At 40.3% G+C, this 22905-nt stretch overlaps 2 protein-coding genes across 3 annotated transcripts in view; both read right to left on the bottom strand.

The window, feature by feature from the left end:
- ppp2r5a (protein phosphatase 2, regulatory subunit B', alpha isoform) overlaps positions 1–14750 on the bottom strand; it is a 64686-nt gene extending 49936 nt beyond the window's left edge. Inside the window, exon 1 of one of the 2 annotated variants that reach the window (XM_085132640.1) lies at positions 14634–14750. In XM_085132640.1, coding sequence (XP_084988766.1) covers positions 14634–14640 — 7 coding nt within the window. In that variant the 5' untranslated portion in view covers positions 14641–14750. Of the gene's footprint in view, positions 1–11624; positions 12752–14633 lie in introns of those variants that run through there. The other variant, XM_085132639.1, reaches the window with a different exon arrangement.
- A 211-nt stretch (positions 14751–14961) lies between these two features.
- Positions 14962–22481, bottom strand: dtl (denticleless E3 ubiquitin protein ligase adapter). Its single transcript, XM_085132638.1, has 15 exons — positions 22196–22481; positions 20266–20403; positions 20072–20164; positions 19930–19991; positions 19625–19745; positions 19467–19532; positions 19183–19298; positions 19016–19089; positions 18810–18916; positions 18616–18720; positions 18028–18140; positions 17830–17919; positions 17541–17664; positions 16702–17360; positions 14962–15864 (listed from the first exon to the last, which is right to left on the bottom strand). The coding sequence occupies exons 1-15, from the start codon at positions 22245–22247 to the stop codon at positions 15799–15801; spliced, it is 1986 nt and encodes a 661-aa protein (XP_084988764.1). The 5' UTR covers positions 22248–22481; the 3' UTR covers positions 14962–15798.
- Positions 22482–22905: the final 424 nt, after the last annotated feature.

Raw genomic sequence — 22905 nt, 5'->3', positions numbered from 1 at the left:
ATTTTGCTTCCCATTTGGTGTGAACACACCTTTAGTCACTTCCATTAAAGATACAAAACAAGACTAAAGGAAACAATTAGGGATAACAGTTGTTCAGTACTGCAATCATGAACCGATCAGCTATACAATTCCTATAACTTTTAGCTTTTGCAATTTGTTTATTGTGCAGAATACAATTTAGAGAAGATTAGACTGATGAATATTTTCACAGATAAAAAGTCTGTCTCCTTCTGCTGGCTTTTTGTGATGCCAGCACATATGGATGAGCTGCAAATTTGATTTTAGAGCCATGTATGATGACTTCTTGTTTCACATTTTAACCAAACATGTACTGTGGAAAAAGCTAATTTCCAGGGCTGATAAATGAAACAATAAAAAAAAAAAAAACTATACACTCATCTTCTTTTAAAATAATACGGCAGACATAGAAAGTGAGAAACAGATGCACTGCACAACAGATTTTTCCATGTAGGAACAAGCCATGGACCACTGTGACTGTGCCACATTTAGGTTGCTGACAGAAAGACCCACACCACCCAAACGTAAAGTCAGATCTAGTTAGGAACCAAGGCTCAGCTGAAAATTTCACTCCAAGGACAGAAATATCAACCTAAATGTAGCAGCATGTATTTGGAAAGTAAAACATTTCCCTGGCTTGCTCTCAAGGCTTCTGGCTGCCATGGCAACAATGTTGGTCTGTGAATGACTCATCTTTTCAGTGTCTATCACACAACAGGAGCTGCAAGCACTCCAGCCTCTCCACTGCAGGAGGGAAGAAGCATCTTTGCAGGCTACTATCTTTTAGCACCTGATAAAGCTGGCTGCAAGAATTTCCATTCTTAGAGTTACTCCAGAAACCAGAAATAGTGCAGATAAAACCATTGTGACTCATTAAAAGTAGGTGCAGTTTGTGCAAAATGATGTAAGGATTTCTATGTTGTCCCAATTAAAAACATTTTTTTTTCTGCATGTTAACACTGTACTTGTGATTTTTGGCTTTCAGGCAACTGAATAAACCAACACTCTTATCCAATTAAAGATAGTTTGAGGTTGACTGGCAAAAATGATAATTTCATAAACACCTCAATGTACAGTATACTGACAGCTCTTCTAGTGTACTGAGCCTATATGTAACCACAACACAGACTCTGTTCTGTAAATGAATCATGACTCACACAACTGAGTGCTACCAGGCAACAGATGGCTAATCAATAAGTGTAAACATGCTAGAAAAATTGTGGTTACTCTTGCAAACTTCCTCAAGTTGCATGTATGAGCAGAAATGGGAGTGTTTGGGTGATATTTATTAATCTGGCCATGATGCCTTAATATGCACGAGTAGTAAAGTGCTCAGAAGATTGGTGAAGAAAAATTACAGTTCAGTGGGGTTCACTGAACCCCACTGAACCCCCCCCCCCCAAATCTGTCTCATTTACTCATCGCTGTTCTTATTTTTGAATGTAGCTAACCAGGCACACCTTCCTTTTCCCCATTTATCTACTGGGTGCTAGTCATCCTCAATGCTACAGTCTCTAATATTGTCTTCTTGGACTGCAGCTGGAGCTACTACTCCTTGATCTGATCTGGAAATTTGCTACAAGGAGAAGGGTCACTCACAAAGGATGTGGATGACTTTAAAATATATAAAAAGTATAAAAACAAAAAGACAAACAAACAACAAAAAAAACAAAGTAAAAATTCATGCAAATATTTTGTCCTAAAAATATATTTTCCTGTTGTTTCTGGTTCCGACCATTGACTGTAGAAAACATGGACGACGCGACCCCGCCTCCTACCATTGTGCAAAAATGAAGCCAAAATACCCCGCTTGTCGAGGCTGCCATCTTGCAAATTTGGAGCCAGAGTCTGCGCAGTAGTGACTTGAGGTGGAGCGACTGTGTAACGCTCCCGCCCACACACCCGCTGGACGTGACCGCAAACACGCCCCCCTACACTTTTTACGTAGCCCGGCTGCTCGAGTTTTTTTTGCTGGTTTACCGCGACTGACGACTCGTTTAATTAAGGTAAATACAACCATGTCACTGTTATAAAAAAGACACACAGCTTATCATCTTATAGTTCTAAAATCACTCTGTTGTTAATTCGTTAGTTAGCTTAGCCGCTAGCATACGCATTGTGTTGAAGGCTTGTTGCTAGCTAGTTAGCAATGCTACACACCTGCTACTCTTAATAGTCTTCAACACTTATGTTTTTTTTATCCATTTTTAGACAGCGATGAGATCAGCTGCACACTCCACAGAGGCCCAGAGTTACTGTTAATATCAAAAATATAATGCTGTCCTTTGAGATTTTAACATAAGACTGTGAGTGTAATGGATCTAAAACTGTTTAAATCTTCAGAGCCCTCTACAGCCTGGTAACATGGAGACTTTAAAAACAACAGCATGAGGTTTCAGTAGTGTAGTCTAATTTGTTCTTTTCATTTAATAATAGAGTCCATATTATATCAACAGCTACATTCACCCTGGAGATAAACTAGTGAGGGAGACCATCAGGACTAAGCTGGGTTTCCTGGGTCCAGAGGTTTGGAGAAACGTCTTCCCTTTCTTTCATCACAGCTGTCCTGTGCCATAAGTTCTGTTGACCCGCTGTAAGAGGCATCATTTAAGAAACACCAGGAAGACTGAAGCTCATGGCAGTGATCAAGCAGGACTCATGATCTTCACCAGCAGCTCCCTCACAGGGAAATCTTCAGCACTCCTCCGTAGGCCCGCCCCAGGAGATGGATAAACCCAGCATTTCATCAACACTGTGATGGAGACCTTTGTTTTGTGTAATGTTATAAATACTCTGATACTCCCCAGAGGCTCCGGACTTTTACATAAAGATATTATATTCAGTCCTGTAGAAAGTTATACATTTAAAAATATGTGATCCTCTCTGGTTACTCTGGTATGAATAACTCTGAATCACTTTATGGTAAATAACACTATCTGCAAAAAACTGTGAAAGAATTCCAGATGACAAGTTTGTAGTTCAACATACAAGTAGCGACCTTTGACCTTCATCAGATTTTATTTAATTGTGTTAGACAAAATCTCATATGCTCTTCATGCAGCTGAGTACATCAAGTGTTTAAAATGGAAGCTGTGCAGGTCTGAGATCAGCAGCTTTGTGAAACACCAAACTGAGGTCCTGTTAATGCTGATATATAGTGACACAGTTACATGAGTGATTAATCCTTTTGTTTTTTGTCGTTTTTGTTTAACTTTATCAATAAAACAGCTGCAGCTTTCACTACGGCACGTGTGGTACTTTAACCTCTGTACTGTTTTCATCAGTTCATTTTACAGTTAACATATGAACATGTTGGATGATCTGTCTGCTGTCACTCGATGGGGCTGAGGTCTGAATCTGAGGGCAGCTCCTGTAATCACAAAGACAACAGAACCATCAAACTCAGATATAAATAAATAAATTTTAAATAAATTTTATCCCTCAATATTGAAATAAAGCTGATTCTTCTGTCCTCACACACTCAGGATCTGAAGTTCTTCTCTTACATTTTTTTAGTACAGTATTACAGTACACTACAGTACTTTAATCCATAGTTCCTGATTAATGAGGAGTTACTGAAGTACAAGCTTTTAAAAAAATTGTTTCTGTCTTTACAGATGTGGCAAGAGACTGAAAACATGCTGTTGTTTGCACATATTTAATATTCAGCTCTGCACAGGAGCTGAAGCAGGGTGCAGCCTGTTGCTTTTACAGTATAATATAATACTTGTAATAAAAGTACAGTAACAGTAATTAGTGACTGAGCAGCCCGGGGCGTTTCTCTTGATTTCTTCAGTAAATTCATTCACATGCACAGATTAGCTAAACGAACCCTGACAGCCGAGTGCTCATTTTAGCTAGCTAGGTCTCAGGAGCTAGCTAAGGACGGTAGTTACGGATTAGTTTACAAACACATTTAACTTACCGAAAAAGTGCAGCGGGGCCTCGGGTCCTTCTGTCGGGTAGTCCAGTTTACTGAAGAACACCTCAGGCTGTCAGGTTAAAACACTCGGTCGTGTTTTCGTAGCGTAAACGCTGGGCATCCTCTCAGAGCCTACGCTCTATCTGCTATTTGCGAACAGAGATACGCAAGTTTCTCCGTGACTGCAGCTGTCAGTCAAAGCTCTCATGATGACGTTTCACCCCAATTTAACAGCACCGCAGTAGGAATTAGAATCAAACTTATGGGAAAGGAGACCCCTTGAACATCAATCAGCGTGATGAGAACTATTGAAAACAAAAGAAAGAATCTTTGGAAAAAAATTATCTAAGGAGAATTAATTTATTTTAGTCTGACCCCAGTCCCATCCGCTAACATGGAGGAGGCGGGGTTTATGACCTATACTGCAGCCAGACACCAGGGGGCGATAGAGACGTTTTGGCTTCATTTTTGGGGACCTGTCGCGTCGTCCATGTTTTCTACAGTCAATGGTTCCGACTGACAAACTGAAGGACAAGCATGCTCCGTGGCAAACTGGCAGTAAGCATGCCCTGAAAAATCTTCCTTTCTGACACTTAATGTTTTATTCAGTCTCACCCAAACAGAGTCCATGAACTCAGTGGAGAGTGGGCCATTTTCCTATAAATTTTGGAACTTAGGACCTAAAATCCTTTTTTAAGACCACAGGTTATTGCCCTGTCATGCTCATCAAAAGAGGGAGCTTTGAGGCACAGTGTTGGTTTCACATTTTAGATCTGACGGCTATGCCCATCTTCTAGAATGTCTATGTGAGTGGTGTTTGTGCAGCTTGTTATAGCACAATGTCACAAAAGTAGTCAAATATATTTCCTAGTAAAAAATTGAAATGTACTCTTGTTTGAAGTGCTAGAACCTGCAGCCAGTAGAGAACTGATTCATGTGCTGCCATGCCGAGCTCACAGAGGGCAGGACCACCACCTGAAATCAAAGTCTGTCTAAAAGCCCCTGGAGAGACAAGCAAATATAATGCTCCATAATTTGCCTGTGACAACATACTTGTAAATTAAAATGTTTGCATGCATTATTTAGACTGCTTCTACCTACTTTCAACCACACATACACACACATGCAGAAATGCCCCAAAGAGAAACACTGTAATTGGTTAGTCTCAGAGTCACATGGTGCTGCACTGACGAAGTATATACACAATATTAGCAAAACGGCTGATGGGTTTAAATACAATTATTGACAAGCTGTTAACATAAGCATTAAATATACTGCCATTATATTTCACAAGTTCAATAATTCCTGATTTCTGTAGCAATATGATTTTTTAAGATCCCGCAGCATTTGCTGACCCACTTAAATAAAGAAGGTAACTTCACACTTTGAGTACATCGTGTGCTTAAGTCCTTCCCAATAAATAATTGAAACACTAACGCTTATTAGAAAGGAAAAGTGTGCTTGTAGAAACTCTTTATACTCATTTTCCTACAAAATACAAATAGAAATAAGATTTTGGGGGAGGCAAAGCAGGGCACAATAACCCAAATGAGCAGGTCAAACATCTGCAAATCCATTATGGAAAGGGAAAAAAAAGAATAATTAAAAAAAAAGATTTTCTCATCTATCTGCCAGCAGTTGCCACCAACATGAGGCACAAATCACCCTCCAGCTTTCAGTGGAAGAACGCTGGATAATTTGCCTGTCACTTCCACCCTTGTCAAACCAGCATCTGTCATGTTGTTTCAAGTCAGTTTGTGCACATTGCTGTGGTGCAGTGCTCAAATTTGGAGGAAAATAAATTCACACCAAATGTCTCAAATCCTTCCCAAAGCCCCCATCTTTTTGATCATCTGCTTTCCAGATGCACCATAACAATAAAATATATTTTCAAAATCTACAAAGCCTTTTTTGCTGTTGTACAACTATAGTCAGCATTAATACCAACACATTTTATTGCCAGCATTTAAGAAGCTGCATCATGTTGAAAAGTTGCAACTACTTGATCAGGCAAGTCTGCCCCTTCCTGTAGTATCGATAAAAAATTATCATTTGATATGACTTGCTGAAGTTATAAGTGAAAGAAACTTGACAATTAAAATCCTGTCATCAGTTCTTTGATCACAACAACAGTGATAATTTCTCATATCACCATTATAAAGCTCATTAACTCGTCATTAACTGTCTGTATTTATATAAGTCAGACAATTTCCTGCACAAAGTAAATGTACACATTGTTATGGATGAAACTCACTCTGCAACCAAGTGTGTGTATGCAAGTAGGATTTGTTTTACCTGCCGGTTAAAGGTAAACAACCAACAAGTAGGGCTGGGCCATATTATACTGTTCACTGTTTTTTGTAAAACATGCAAGCAGGGCGTCGTTATTGCCATATTTGTCGGACTAGGGTGTTCATAAATCTGGGAGTAATCTGGGTCCAAAACTCAGTCCTCTTCAGGTCCCAAAGTCAAAACGAACACTGCGGCACACTGAGAGTTAAAAACTGTCTAAATTCTTTCATCTTTAATAAAACGATCAGCATTGCTGCTTTACCAAGTGTAACAATTAAGTTTAACATCCAGGCATCCATGAAAACAGAATTTATTACATTTAACGGACTTAGAAGTTAGCAGGAAGTTAGCTCACTAGTTTTGCTAGTTACCTGAGCATGATATAGCATGTTCTGACTGAGAGATTTCTGAAAAAAATTAAACTTACAGCTCTGCTATCACTTCCAACATAAATGAAGACAGAAAACTAAACAGCAGTGATGTTTGTAGGGTTACTGAAGTTGGGCTAAGTGGTATATAATGATGTGCTACGTGATCGCTAGCGACATAGCTTTGTTAGCATAACATAAACAGTGAAGCTGCAGGATGAACGCTAACACTTTTCCACTCGATAAAAGTTAACATGCGGGTTCCTGATGGTTAGAGACAAATGCAATCGCATGACAGGATGCTGTAAACGGACCAAACTTCAGTCAGGAGAACAACTAAGATAATCCATCCACACTACAAAGTTAGTCATTAATATACTGCAACAACATGGGAATAGAGCAGCTGTGACAGAATACAGCATTAATGAATCAATGGTACAGAAGTGGAGGAAGCAAGAAGAATGAGTTGAATAAAGTTTGATTTATCTGATTGCTTTGTTTCGCTTAATGTGCCTTATAATCCCGTGCACCTTATGGTTCGAAATACACGTATTTGACTTTTTTTATTTGGCACACTGCAGTTTAATGTTGCAAAGCACCTCTTTTTAACTTCAGTGGATATTATACATGGTTATGCTCAGGATATGTCAGCCCATTTCTACTGGAAATGTTTTTTGGTTGAACTTTCAGCAAGGAATTTGCATTTGCACTGTTAAATTTTTATATGAGAAAAATTACACAGATGTGTGTGTGTATAAATCTTTTGCAGTATTCTACATTTGTATTGACTGTACCCAGGTAGCAAAGTGACTCTGGATCAGATCTGCCCCAGAGTTCTTCTTTGCCATCTGTGTGGGCTGTGAGTCCACTGTTCACCTCAGCTGTCAATGCTAGGTGAGTAGTGTCCATGTCCATTTTGTTTACTTTGGAGGAGGTTGTTATATCAATAAGTCGCAACAAGTGTCTGCAACAATACTGGTAACAAATAAGGATGTTTATGTTTTGTGTTAATTCAGGAGGCTTGAGGTGAAAAAGAAGAGGATCACATTATTCAGAGGCAGTTGTGTTTCTATCATATATACAAATTAGATGCACACTAATCACATATATGATTCCACTCTGTAAATCCAATGAGCATATCCTGACATGCTACAAAACAACATGATACTATACAGGATAACTCGCCGGGTTGTTGATAATATGGGTTTACCACAAGCTTTTGACACAGAAGAAATCATGGATAAAAGCTCAGCTTGGTATCAAAATGTAGGTAAAACAACTAGCCCTTGTTATATGCTATAACTTGTTTTGATCAGCCTCTAAACTACATGGTACTATAGCCCAAGAACATTTACCCAAAATGCAGTTTTTCAAGTTTGCTTCAGTGAAACATCAGGAAACAGAGCAAACATCCATGTTACCAGTGCTTGCTTCTGTTACCCCGTGTCACAGATATTACATCGGTCCATTGGCATTGCTATATATTGACTTCAGATTGTGAGTTAATGTAAAATTGATTTGCTTGCAATTTGTAAATGTAAATGTATTTTTAGTTGCAAGAATTTCATATGTCTACTCCTTGTATATAAAGCCTTTTAAATCAGACCTATGCATTTTGAGGGCCTGTAGTTTCCATATTATAAAAAGGTAAAACTTTGGTATATTTAGTAAAGCCTTCAATTTACCATACAATATAAATACACACCTAATTCTGAAGGGGTCCGGTGAGAACACTTCCTAAAAAACAACATTGCAAAGTCTACACAAGTATAGTGCTACAACTGGTAGGCATGTAACATAACAAACACAACCAGGCCTCCACCCCACATGCCTGTCTCCACCTAAAACACACAGACAACAGACTCCAGGAGGTTTTATACCAGCCTCCCGTGTTTCAACCAAGCAGTGTCACATTTCGCTTGATGATCACATTTTGCTGTCTTGCATTATCTCCTGCGCAGTCAGAGGCTGTGCTTACTGGCTGTCACTGACATGAGAAGGAGACAAGTACAAAACAAACGTCATAGCATGTAACAGGTGGTTCTTGCCTTCTCTGGTCCTTTCAGCCTTGTGAAGCATCACAGGAGACAAACTGCAGCACTGAGCTTTAAATATTGAGCTTGGTTCAGTAAAGTATGGGAGTGTGTATGGGACTCCCTGCCTCATCCTTATTTGTTAAGTATTGCAGCAATTCTGCCTCTAGCAAAAGAGTTATATTTCAGTATGTTTGGACTAGGAATCCCTTTACAATAGCTCACTATGTAAACTTCTCAGTGTGAAAAGAAAAAAGATTACAGTGTCTTTCTTCAGCTTTGACAAAGTTATCTTCTCTATTAAGAGCCTGTACCATTAACAACATACAGAAGACAACAGAAGCAAACATTTTATGGCTTAGCAGTGTCAAAGCTGTCCAAAAACTATGCTCCAATATTAATTTTAAAACATGCATAATAAAACCACTCAAATATGCATTTCCCCTCATCAGGTCTAATCACAGGGGAGCTTTTAGATACAAGCTGCAACCATTAAGCTCACATATACAGTATAATTAGTTTCTGTTAACTGTTATTTACACACAAAACAGCCTGGAAGAGTTGGTGCCATCAGACAACTGTTATGGCTCACTAACATTTACCTTTACTTGTTCAGCCAATATCCACCCACTTACGTCCACTCATTAAGCTACGCTAAATCATTCACCCGTCTCCTTGCACTGATAGCTGTGTGTCTGAAGCAGAGCTGCACCTAGCCCTATGCCACATAGCTGGTCTGACTTTAACAACACAATATTGCTCACAGATAAGTTGGGTCTTACAACTTTTCAGGTGGTTATCCAGATTCCCTTTCTGTGTCCTTTGGGTGACAGTCACTGGTTGTGGGAGGAAGTTGATTCTTAATTTTCTCAAGTAAATTTTAACCTACTGATTTCGTAATCAAAACTAAAATATTTACTGACAACCACACAGTCTGTAGTGCCAAACTGCTGTCACTTATTTGTTGGGTTGCACAGAGATATCATCTCAATATCTGTATGGGCCAGGAACATCCTTGCTTACCAATTGGTATATCAAATAAGATGGTATTTACCTTAACAATCCTTGGGAAATATTCATGCTCTCTCTATAAATGGCACAGACACAATTCAAAACTTACCACAGACTACACTTCTCTCCAACCAGATTACATAAATCATTCAAAAGCACTTCACCGCTGTGTGTGAAATGTCCAATTGAGCAATGAAATCCATCTCATCAGTTTGTGCAGTGCAACAGATTACAGATTTTGGGGGGGTTCATGTATTTGAGCTACTTATCAAGGCTTTTACCAGGGTGCTCCTTTTGCCCCTCTTACAGCACTGTTTGGCGTGGTTGATTTGAATAGTGTGAAGTGTCGTTGTGAAGCTCAGGCTTTATAGACAATGTTAGCAAGAAAAATTGTGCTATAATCTTAAAAGTCTGAGATATATCCAACTTTCCAGTTTGGTGGCTGAAGGAATTAGAAAATGTGCTATACCCGTGTCAAACAAAGCAGGTCTCCTTCAGAAAATCTGGCTACCAGTCATCAGCTTGATTGAAAAACTGAATCTTTATTGTTTTTATAAATTAGAATATAAAATGTCCTACTGTAATATGGACCCCTGCAACACAAAATAATAAAGTTAATTTAGTCTGTAAGCTTCTGGTGTTATTCTTTTTATATTTTTAATAATTTGAAAACTTATAAACAGATATTTTAAATTATTATATTTGTTTATCAAATGGGCAGAGATAACAGGGAAAAAACATAAAACTCTGTTAAGTCAGGCAAGACAAACTCTTACCCATCAAAGAATTGGTTGGGAAGCGCATCTGTAACCGGAAGGTCGCCGGTTCGATCCCTGGGCTCTCTGGGCAAGACACTTTACTTTACCGCCTACTGGTGTTGGCCAGAGGGGCCGATGGCGCGATATGGCAGCCTCGCTTCTGTCAGTCTGCCCCAGGGCAGCTGTGGCTACGACTGTAGCTTGTCTCCACCACTGTCTTAATGTGACAGTGAATGAATAGTGGAATTGCAAAGCGCTTTGGGTGCCTTGAAAAGTGCTATATAAATGCAATCGATTATTATTATTATTATTCTGAACCAGCTGCCTACAAGCTTGAAAACGCAATGCATGAAGGTAACTGGACTTCTTTAGGTTTGTGAGGACAAAAGGGTTATTGACCCACTATTGATCATGTGAGTCAACGTGATGCTCAGAATCAGCTCCAAAGGGGATAGTCCCCACTAGGGGTTAATTACCCAGGACTCTCCACCAGTTGTTTTAGAACTGAAGAAGCCTCTTGGATTGAAGCTGAAACCTCTTCAGAAACCTAAAGAAGTCGAGATGCCTTCTTTTTCAAACCCTCAAGACTATCGTGGCCTGGTTGACTGAGACCCTACACAGACCGTGCTTGCCAAAAAATAAAATAAAACGGTAGAGTGATGAAGAGCTGTACTGGCTGGACTTTAAAAAAGGAAACTATTTTTTGTGTGTGTACAAGACAAGGAATAAACACTAAAATCGTGACAAATCAAAAACTTATATCAAAGCCAAATTCTATTTTCCAATCAGTGCATCAGGTGTAGAGACACTGATCCTTCAAAACACCTTGACGCAAATACATAAATCCTTCTTAGCCACTGGAACAACATGGCTCTGTGGGTGTGCATTTGTCATTACACAACATCCAGCAAGGACAAAACAAAAAACAAAACAATGGGTCAAGAGATGTTAATACAACTACTGACAAAACTGTCCAAGAATACAAAACCAATGTAACATACTTTGGCACAGAGCCTTTTCAAACACCCTTTGGTCAACTCTTACAAGCTGCTTGCATGTGTTAATAGATGTGCTTCATTTTTTGGCAGGTTTCTGCATACAGGCCAACTTTAAAATGTGTAATGCATTTCTGGCTGCATGCACAGTGTACCTGCAGTGTACACACACACAGCGGTCATGACAGGCAGACTATTTTAAGCGGCGGACCCCTTCATCCTCTTACCTTTGAGCTGCGGCAGCGGGGAGAGCTCGACAGGAGCGGTGTGAGTGCGATACTGAGAGGAGCCCTGGGATTTTCTCTGCTTCTGTGCCTTCCTCATGGACTTCCTCGTAAACCCATCCACTTTCTCTGATGCGGAGATGGCCGACATTTTGATGCATAAAATAAAAAAAATTTAAAAAAAACTACCTTGACACTTTTTGCACTGTATCTCCTAGGTCATACGAAAAGCTCCCTTCCCCTTTTCACATCAGAAGGTTTGTGTTATTTTTGTATGATCCAACATGGTCGGTCGGTACGGAGGTTAAGCTGTGCCCAAAGACTGCATCATTATCTTGCTCTATGAAATACAGAGGAGGGGGGATAGTCTTCAAAATACGAAAAAATACGAATTTAGTCACACGACACCGCCCACACTACACAGCACGGAGCGACCAACACGACAAGAATAAGCTCCTAAATTTCTGACATTCTTTTTACTGCTGCATTGTGATCGAAAAACGTCTACCTGTTGCAAAACATAAGAGAGGCATTGCCGGATTGAAACTGTCTACAGTAGACCTAAGCTGACAGTTAGCTAGCCTGCTAAAATTAGCTGACGGTTACAACAATTTGCACCGCTGCTGAGGGGGGAAAAAGTTACCAAAGAAAGTTGCCCCGTTAATTTTTTGCAGCTCTTCGGTAAAACACAAAGTCCGCGTCTCCGAGCACTGGTTTAATCCTAGACAGAATTCTGCTGAGTGTGTTTTTGAGAGAAAATTTTTTTTATCCGCGATCGATGAAGTTAAATTTCGCTCGTCGACTCATTTAGCGCTTGAAAGTTAGCCTCATCCACCTAAGAGAAACTTCACTCTTCGCCACACTTCCGAATGAATCGTGTGAGACTGTTTCGCTAGCACGACCTCGATAAAGACCGAGTATTGTCAAAAACAGCAAATTACTGGATGTCTAGCTGAAGCAGCCAGCCGTAAACACTCCCAGCGAAGCCGCTCCGTCACTGTGTGTCTGTGAGCTTGACTGCGGAGCGCTGACGGGGGCACGTCACTGATTGACGCTGCTAACAGCCAATCAGAGGCGAAAATTTCAAAAAAACTGGAACTTTTTAAACCAATCGAGCCGCGCAAAAAGCGGGACTTGAACATGTGACATGTGAAAACAAATAAGTGATGCGGTACAGGCAGTAGCGTTAAACAAAAACTGACACACGTCTCGTAGCAATAATAATAATAATAAAAAAATAATAATAAGATAATATAATAAGAGTTCCATTTGTCGCCGTGTGTTTCTTTGCGCTTTTTAAAGACGTATCCCACTTATATTTTCAGTTTTTAGCCACAGATTGTTTTAGGATTAAAAAAAAGGAGATCCTGAGATATTGCATTTGAAAAAAATTCCGATAACAAAGAGACTGAAGAAGTCACTTGGAGTGACGAAAAGTTTATCCCACCGAAAACTTATTAAAAGATTTAAGTGTATATTTGAGCCTGTATGTACGCTCCTGACTCCGGAGAGAAAATCCAAGATAAATTCAAACATTTGCACCCTGGTCATTAAAGATGTTTGCTGTTCAGTCATTCCACCCTGGAAAACTGATATTAACTGTATGTTATTCAGGAATTCACACACGGTTTGGCCCTGCCTGTATCACTCCCTAACTCAATGCCTTCCGCATTACATGCTGTGTGTGTTTATAAAATACAGGTATACACCCTAAAATAAGGGCCTTTCCACAGGAAATTGGGTTTCTATTTTAGTACATTTACTTTGTCTGTAATAGAGACAAGAAGAAAGCTTTCTTTTTATCACTACACTTACATCAAAAGTAACACAAAAGAAATCTAGAATAATGTATTCTAAAATCCTAAATTATGAAAAAGAGTGCCATAGAGCTAAGTCCTGAAACCTTTGGCTTAATTCTAAATATGGATTGTATAAAGATGTTAATGATTAACATCCTTAATGTTAATTATTGTCATTTATCTTTCTTTTTTTTTAATCTATTTAGATGAATCTTGTAGATTTTTACCATTTTCTTTCCCTATTAATTATTTGCTAATATAATGGAAATGGAACAGTAAGTGTTAACAAGTTTTTCATTAGACAGGAGTCTATGCTGTCCCTCACTGTTTCCACAGGAATTTAGAGGGTAAGTAGTGGTCTCAAGTAGTGCTACCAATCAATTGCACTTCATAAAGCGAAGCATTTAGAATTACCAACATCTTCCCAGGAGTGGACGTCCCAGCAAAGTCACCCCAAGGTCAGACTCTACAATGTTCAAGAAAACTACACATTCACCTAGAGCTACATCTCAGGTCCCAGTTAGCATGCTAAATGTTAAAGTTCATGGCAGTACAATTAGTGCTACCATACCAGGAGAAAACATAGTAGCAGAGCTTAGGGTTGCAAAATTACATCTGAACAAACTTCAAGCCTTTTGGAAAATGTCTTCTGGATGGACAAGACCAAAGTGCAGAGGTTTGTCCATAATGCACAGCATCATGTTTTGAGAAAAGCAAACACGCCATATCAGGACAAACATCTCCTACCAACTATCAATGGCCATGGCAGAGTGGGGGGTGATTTGGGCTTATTTTGCAACCACAGGACCCGGGCACCTTGAAGTCATTAGGTCAACCACAAACTCCTTTGTAAATCAAGTATTATAGAGTCAAGTGTGAAGCCATCTGTCTCACTGCTAACGTTTTGCCAAAATTGTGATATGTAACAGGAGCACAGCGGCATATCTACAGCAATGGCTGGAAAAATAAATGAATTAAGGTGTTGCAATGGCCCAGTCAAAGTCTAGACCTCAATCCGACTGAAATGCTGTGCATAAATTTTGCCCACAAACCTCAATGAACTGAAGTGACACAGTTAGGAAGAGCGTGCAAAAATTCCTCCACAGTGATCTGAGAGACTGAAAGTCATACAGAAGTCAAATATTTAAGTAACTACCATCAAATACCAGTATACCATCTTTTTTCTTTAATAACTTACTGTCCATTTTCTCACCTATCATGTTTTTATGTTGGGTTTTTGTGCTCTTCAGTTCAGCTGCATTTATAATCAGAGGAAGTCACTTCGTTGAAAGTCTTTAGCACAGCTGCTGTTTTACCACAGCTGCTGTAATAAGTTACCATCACACATACATGTTAAAAACAACCCTTCTGCCTCTCTGTGGCAGAGGCAGTGATTGTCAATTTTTCTGGCATTGTCTTCCAACCATTTCTATGGTTGGGATACAAAATGAAAAAAAAAAAATTAAGTAAAAAAATTAAAACTGTCCAAATGGAACAAAATAGCTGTAAAACACTAATCTCACGAATCTGCAGGGAGCTAAAGAAAAGTGGGAGATGATAGAGATTTAATTTTTTAGGTTTTTCAGTTTAGATTTTCTCTTTTAATTACCTCGACTAAAACTCTCACCACTTCCCCATCAGACCCTCTCTGTCCCTCACATACACACAAATACACACACACACAGGCAGAAAACTGTTTAATAAAATTTGACTACAGCTAGATTTATCAATTAAATACAAATAAATCAAGCATCATTCATTGGTTCTTCTGTACATATAAACAAGTCAAAATTTGCTCAGTAAGGAAAAAAAAAATTGCAAACCACGTGAGCAACTCCGATATGAATGAGCAAACTCGTACACGGAAAACACGTGACTTAGATGGCTAGCTTACAAATGTTATAGAGCTGATCTGTGAGCAGCTTACAGTGCGGTTCATAAAAAGGTTTAACAAAATGAACCAAGTAACTAGATTCTTTTAAATTGTTCTGTGAGTAAACGCTTTTCTCTGCACTTGAGGATCAACTTTTTAAAATCTAATCAGCCTTTTGAATGTGGAGTCTTTGATTTAATGCTGAAGCATCTCTAGAAGTAGTCATATTCGCAACTTTAGTCGCCAGCCAGAAATTCTGCACAGCACCAGAAATTTCTGTAGGAGGCGTAAAAAAAAAAAAAAAATAAAATAAAAAATAACATACTTAAATAAAATGGAAAGCAGTCCCTGGATGTCAAATCCAAACCATCAAATGTTCAGTGACTGATTTCTTCTGATCTCAGTAATCAGTGATCTTAAGAGGCTTATAGTTTTTGGGTCCCACTTAAAAACCACCTTGAATAAAACCCTCTTAAAGAAAAGCACCAAGTTTGGTACAACCAGGTCAATCCAGAGGCCTTTTTGTAAAATACATGGAGATTTTCTTCATGGCTGGAGGGGTGCACACATTCTGGAAAACAGAAATGAAAAAAACAAAGGATCATCTTAAAAGCTAAAACAACATGCATGGATGCCACATTTAATAAAAATATAATCACCCAGACATATCAGTGCCAATGCCTACAGTATGTAAGGACTGTCAAACTCATTTTACATTGTGTGCTACATACAGCCCACTTTGATAACTAAATAATTAATCCCTGTCTTTAAGACTAAGAAAAATGACCATTGCGTTGCAGTTTTTCTATGGAATAAACATATATTAAGAAAAACAAAACAAAACAAAACAACAGGTGTTCAATTGTTTTTCTATTACTTAACTACTTTTAGGTTGAGTAATAGTAATAGTTGATTTAGTATGAATTGCTACGGGAGAGCTTTTTATCAATAGGAAGAGCTTTAAAACCTCTAAAAATACAGATAAGAGTTTAAAATCCATGCACTCCTTCACTTTTTAAAGCCTTTCGGTGTCGCCAGACAGGACTCTGTGCTGGGCCGATTTTTGTCCCTGGACCTTATTTTTGACACCCCTGCTATATGTGCTGATATGAGTTCCTTTTCCTTAAAGAATATTTTGCTGAAAATCTCCTTGAATCATTTAAGAAATGGCATCATATCTGGCTTTGACTCCACCATCTACAGCAGCTGTAGCAGGAGGTGGAAACAAGCAGCGTCTGTAGGTGGCTGACGGGCAGCTGCGGTTTAAAATCTCCACCTCATCGGCTGCCAATTGTGTTTCAGTATAACTGAACTACATAACACCACCCTTGCATCACAGCACCAAACTTGAGGATAATTTCAGATGAGAATGTTAATCCACTCCAAAGCCTGTGAGTTTTATACTTACTAGTGATGCTGGTGTCTTGCTTTCTTGTTTCTTAGCAACACTGGGACTTCTGGGATCTTTGGGGCTTCTAGGGCTTCTTTGACCTTTCCTCAGCATCTGGCTCATCACTGACAGCCAGTTCACTCCTCTGGGAGAGCAGTTCTCCTTGTCGGTCTGTCTGGATGAAGCCGCATTGTTGTCCTCTGTGTGGCAGTCTGTTTGTGCTGGGCTCTCCTGAGCTGGGCAGCAAACACCAGAGAGGGTCCGGCTCCTCTTGGCTGCAGGAGAGAGTTCAGTAACGCAGTCGCACTGCTCAGTGCCCTCACAGTTCGAAGACGAGCCGTTACCGGTTTCCAGTCTGCGTTTGGCCCGTCGTTCTGTGGGGGGCGTGCTGCTTGCTGAGGTCTGGGGAGACTGGCTCAGCACCCGATGGGCCGGGGAGCCAGCCTGTTCGGAAGTTCTGCTGCTTGGGGATAACCACTGTTTGATAGTGGGCGGAGTTCTGTGGCGAACAGCTGCAGTTTTAGAGTCCTGCGAGCGGTTGGGTGTAGTGGTGCTAGAAGAAAGGGGCAGGGCGGCTCCAATGGGAGCACAGGCTGCAGGCTGAGGTGAGGCTATGCCACCAAGGCTCACTCTCCTCTGGGGCTTGGCAGGGGTTGTCTCAGCAGGAATGGAAGGTCCTTAACAGCAGAATAGAGTAGTGTAAGTCCAGATGTGATCATGTTTTGTATTTAACTGCAGGACAGCAGTGATTTATGATGAAGCACAAATTCACATGCACATACTGTAAGTGAAACCTCTACGCTTTTATGACTATATGGTAGTTATTCTCAAGAATACATTGTAGGTGAAGCACTTACTTGGGAGAATCTTAGGACGTGCATGGCCTACTAGGTTAGCCTCTCCTAATGATGACTGCACTTCATCATTTTCTCGGTGAAGTCGCCAGATGCGCACGGTGTGGTCATCGGAACAGGAAGCAATCTGCCAACAAAGCAGAGGGCTTTATACAGAAGCTCATTAAATCGAATAAAGTCAGAGCGCCCCGCATCTTCCAGCAAAGTGCAGCTGGTTCAGGTGCTTCTCGGCTCATTAAAACTCCTCCAATTCACAGCAGTCTTCATACTTGTATAACCACTCACGTCTTACCTTAGTGAAATCTGTCGGACACCATGCAACAGACGTCACTTCCTCACTATGACCTTGAAGCGTCATGGGGGGTAGTTCAGGATTGGAGATCTGAAATGTTCAAAAACCTTAAATTCGCAGTTCCTAACACCAGAAACCCCCCAGAGTGAAAATAAAGCAATTTTTATTACGTCAGGTAAAATATAACCGAGAACGCACCTTCCAAATGTACGTGTGGTTGTCACTCGAGCCGCTGGCCAAGAACTGGTCATCTGGGCTAACGCTGGACTTTACATAAAACGAGGAGTTCTGGTGACCGCTGAAAACTGCCACTGCGGATGAAACATAATTCTTAAAAATGACAAAATATTCACAAAAATCAGAGAACAAACAAGTCTAAGGACAATCAAATAAAAGGATAAAATGTACAGTACTGTGTATATAACAATAACAAGAGAAATGCTGAACTTTCCTCTAGTTTCTGTACATTTAGTAACACTTTCCTCTTTCGTTTCCATTAAAAAACTGACATGATGCATTTTGAAATGGTTTCCTGTATTGCAAACTGTCAAACACCACCTAACCCACTGCTATTCAGAACTTCAGATCAGACTTTAACACGTAACAGTAGAAAACAAAGCATCTACGGCTTTTATTTGCATCAAGAGGCTTCTGCTGCTGGATGCTTTGCTCCCATAACAAAGTGCATTAGCGCCATCTAGTGATGAATGGGTGACTGGAAAAAAGACCTATTCTACTCTAGTGGACATACACGCACTGTTGAGCCAGAGCGAGGAGCTTCTTTACCTGGCGTCGTTTTTATTCCGCAGACATTGAACATATAGATGCTGTCGTCTGTGCAGTTACACATAACGTTGGCTCTCGCGGAGTCCAGAGCGAGTCCGGAATATCCTGCAGCACGTCAAAAAGACAGCTGGGTTATTTGTGTGTTATTTGCACATTTCAGGTAAAGGCGACGCTTGGCATGTTAGGGAACCAACCCAGTCGCGTCCGCGTGCAAGAACCTGGATACGGAAATGTCTGCAGGGGTACAGGATCATGACGGTGTGCAGTGTAGTTCTTCCTCAAATCCCACATCTTGATTACTCTGATAAAGGGAAATGAAGGAGACAAAAAATGACCGAGAATGTCTGGTAAAGGCTCTTATAAATGTGAAAAAGGTGACAAGAAGCCTTTCTTTTCTTACCCGTCAACAGCTCCTGAAGAGATGAGGGTGTGCTGATCCCTGAACAAAACCACTGTAACGCTCTGCTGGGAGTCCTGCAAATAAGATGGAGTAGCTAAAGATTAGATTTCCATTCGCATCATCGCTCTTTTCATTCCATTAAACGGCTGATTGCCGAGAAAACTCACCACGCTCGGAGCCATGCCGCGCATGCCGCCCCGTCTCTTCTTCGTTTTAGAGGGAGGGTTTGTCTCTGCTTTGTTGTGAGCTCCGCTGATCTGGTTCACCTGTCTGTAGAAACCATCTGAGGGAAAGACATAAGTTTGATTATTGTCGTGGCATTTTTCATAAATTCAACTAAAGAAACAGGAAAAAAAATAAGTGTTTTTGCAACAGGCTGCTAGTAACAAAGTGGCTAAAGATATGATTTAAAATTTATTGCTAAATTGTCAATTACTGTTCCGATCAATACCTTTTTTGCTGCACCTCATGTCCCAGATCATAATATTTCCATCTCTGGCTCCAGTGGAAAACACAGCTGTGTGACAAAAGAAAACATATTAATCACATGATACAACAATATATCATCAATGCACAGCCAACACAGTGTTAGCTCAGTAAAAGGTATACCTTTCTCCTCTGGTGCGAATGCAACAGACTTAAGACTACAGAGGTGGCCCTTGAAGCTGCCTAACAACTCTCCAGACTTCACATCCCAGAGCCTGGCCATCTGGTCACCCGCAGCAGTTACCTGAAGAGATCACAGATGACCAACGCATAATAAGAAAAGGCTTCAGAGTTTTTAATGGGTTCCAACAAAAATTAGTAATCCCAGGTAAGGTAGATGCAATTACATGAGTCGTGCATTTGATGGTGACTCATAAAGATCTGACTTTCTGCAATTCTCTGACTAAACAGAATACATTTGCACTTACTAACTGAGGCTCCCCTGGCATCCAGGCGATATCAAAGACAGCATTCTCATGAGCCAGCCATGCTGCAAGGTTCACACACATTTAGCCACTGACATTTCAAAATACATGGCATGACAATTATGAACACAAGTCACAAGAATACCTTTACGAAGTGGATATTCACGGCTCTCTGTGTTGTAGAGCCTAACAATGCCTTCTTCATTAGCTGCTGCGAGGATGTTCTGCAGGTCCCTGGCTGAAAACAAACAGGAGAAAAGAGACACTGCAGTTAGACAGATTAATGACAACAGGGCCTTGCTCTCTCTGCACTTACAATGATAAGCACAAATGAATTACCAGAGGAGAAAGCTAATCCAAACGGTGGCACAGAGTTGCCAAGGTTCCCATAGGAGATATGTTCATCATGTCGGATGCATCGGTAGCCTTCAAGCAGGGAACTCAGAGGGTACCTGGACCAGGGATCTGCAGGGATAGCTGAAGAGAATGATGCATGGTCAGAGGAAGGAAATCAACGAGACACAGCAGTAAAACTAACAGAAAAATGATTGCAGATTTAAGAGGACAATCATCAGACCACTTTGAGTTGATATGAAGGCAACTGTAACTCAAATAACCACTTGTTACAATTAAGATATGCAGAAGAGCATCTCTGAGCATGCAACACATTGAACCTTGGAGTCATTGCAGCAGAAGACCACACCAGCTGCCGCTCCTGTAGGCCAAGAACGGGATCCTGGGGCTGCTATTCACACGGGATCAACAAAATTGGACAACAGAACACTGTAAAAAAACATTGTCTATTCTGAAAAGTCTCGATTTCTGCTGTGATGTTTGGATAATAAGTTCAGAATTTGATGCAAACAGCATGAGAGCATGGATCCATCCTGCCTTGTATCAAAAGTTCAGGCTGGTGGTGGTGTAATGACGTGGGGAGTATTTTCTTGGCACACCGAGTACCAGCTGAGGATCATTTAAACACCACATCCTACCTGTTGTTGCTGACCACGGTGTACCAATTTTCTAATGTGGGGGTGTCAAACATACAGCCCAGGGGCCAGAACCGGCCTGTATAAAAATGTCAAAGAATGCATAAATGTGGATTTTCGGTTTGTACTTGTGAACTGATCACGTCACGAGAGTCCAAACTAACGGTCCAGAGATTTGACTCATTGTCATTTTTAAAGCCTTCTTAGTAACAAACAAATCACCCCTGGCCTGCTATACGATACCAAAATAAGACACCATTAAAAATAAAATAAATGAATAAAAAACAGAAAATTAGCTGGGTTTCATTATAAATGAATCAATGGGCAATTTCCTATTTTATTTAACAGGTAAAAATAGGATGTATTCTTTGAATTACCAGAAGATTTTGAGAGTTTTTTCTTTTGGGACCATTTACTATAATCACCTGTATGGTTAATGAATTTAGACTGGTAACAGTGAGGCTCTTATTTTATAAATAACTCCTTAATATTTTCATAATATACTCAAACATCTTCCCACTTTCCATTAGTCTGGTAGTCTGTAGTAGCCTGGCCTACTTCAAATTGTTCTATAGTTACCCTTTACTACGTGACACCCTTCTCTAATGGCTGTAATGGCTGCTTTCAGCAGGATAACACCGTGTCACAGAGCTCACTTCCTCTCAGACTGGTTTCTTTAACATGACGATGAGCACACTTTACTCAGATGGCCTCCACAGACGCCAGATCTCAAGCCATTGGGATGTGGTAAAACAGGACATTGCAGCGTTGATCTACAGTCGACAAATATGCAGAAACTGTGTGATGCCATCACGTCAATATGGATCAAAATATCTGAGGGATGCTTTAACCAGCTTGTTGAATGTACGCATGGAAGACAAAAGAGGGTCCAACTTGCCAGGTGTAGCTATTAAAGTGACCTACGAGCATAGATCAGCACGCTTGTCTTCTCACTTGCTCTTGAGTTGTATAAACCAAAGCCAATCAAAATGTGAGAAACTGTCCTAATATGTACTACAGTTAAAAGGCAGGACATATTGTTGATGTGCCATCAGTTGGAGTCTAAACAGCCCGACAAAGACATTCACGAAGAAAGTAGAATTAAACGTTAAAGTCCACACTTAAGGCAAAAGAAAAGCAAGTGCAAATGATACTCTAGGAGCCCTCTTGGCAGCATGACTCCTCCAAACATAAAGCAGAGATGTTAGACTGCATTATCTTCCATGGTAGACTAGCTAAAGCCCAGCCATGGCCGTGCAGATGACCCATCCCTGTCTCACCATTCTGCCTCCGTCTGCCCACTCCTCTGTCCACCACTGAGCGGAAAAGCATCCCTGCAGCACAACTCGATCCAAAGGCTTTTGTATAAAATCGTAACGTTTTCCTCGATGTCAAGCTTCTGCCGGTCCGCTTTCTGTGCCGATGCCGGGGTACTATTTCCCGCGAAGAGATCGTCCGAGCAGAAGGACTGAATTCCCCGCTAAACTTGCGTTACGCGCAACCATTGGTGGAAACGGCGACTTCCTGGGCAGGAGCGCTTCTGCTTCCGCTTTCTTTGCAAACTTTCCCACCATAACTGGAGAAGGAGACGCCCCTTCAGCATAAATAAATATTTTTAAAACGATTAAACTAATAACTAGTCCCTCTTTGCATAGCATGTTTATGCTATTAGACAGTTGTTAGTTTAGTAAATACACTTTAGTGTATACAACCACTGCCAAACTGCATGTAGATGTAGTTTGTAGAAGTATAATTGGAAGTTGTGTGACAACACACAATTTCAGGTTGTGCGCAGTGTTGAACTAGAAATTGAATATCTGTGACTGCAACAAAAGTTATGAAAATCACAAGTAAAAATGTTCTTTTCAACAGAAGCACTAAAGTAACAAAGGTTTAAAAGTCACCATGACTATGATGTCTCCAATGTAATTGTTGTTATTTAGAGTATTATGGTGTTACCGATTCATCCATAATCTCTCATTTGACGCTA

The sequence above is a fragment of the Neolamprologus multifasciatus genome, chromosome 15 (assembly GCF_963576455.1).
Source record: "Neolamprologus multifasciatus chromosome 15, fNeoMul1.2, whole genome shotgun sequence".
Classification (NCBI taxonomy): Eukaryota; Metazoa; Chordata; class Actinopteri; order Cichliformes; family Cichlidae; genus Neolamprologus; species Neolamprologus multifasciatus.
Note: the sequence above shows the minus strand (reverse complement) of the source record. Positions and strands in the feature narration are given on the sequence as shown.

What these genes read in the sequence shown, in the direction of transcription:
- dtl (XM_085132638.1), bottom strand. Translation starts at nt 22,247, where the DNA reads ATGCTTTTCCGCTCAGTGGTGGACAGAGGAGTGGGCAGACGGAGGCAG. An exon ending in TGCCAGGGGAGCCTCAGTTA is followed by an intron (nt 19,746 to 19,929) that starts GTAAGTGCAAAT and finishes TGATCTCTTCAG; the next exon opens with GTAACTGCTGCGGGTGACCA. An exon ending in GCAAGACACCAGCATCACTA is followed by an intron (nt 15,865 to 16,701) that starts GTAAGTATAAAA and finishes TCTGTTTTCCAG; the next exon opens with AATGTGTGCACCCCTCCAGC.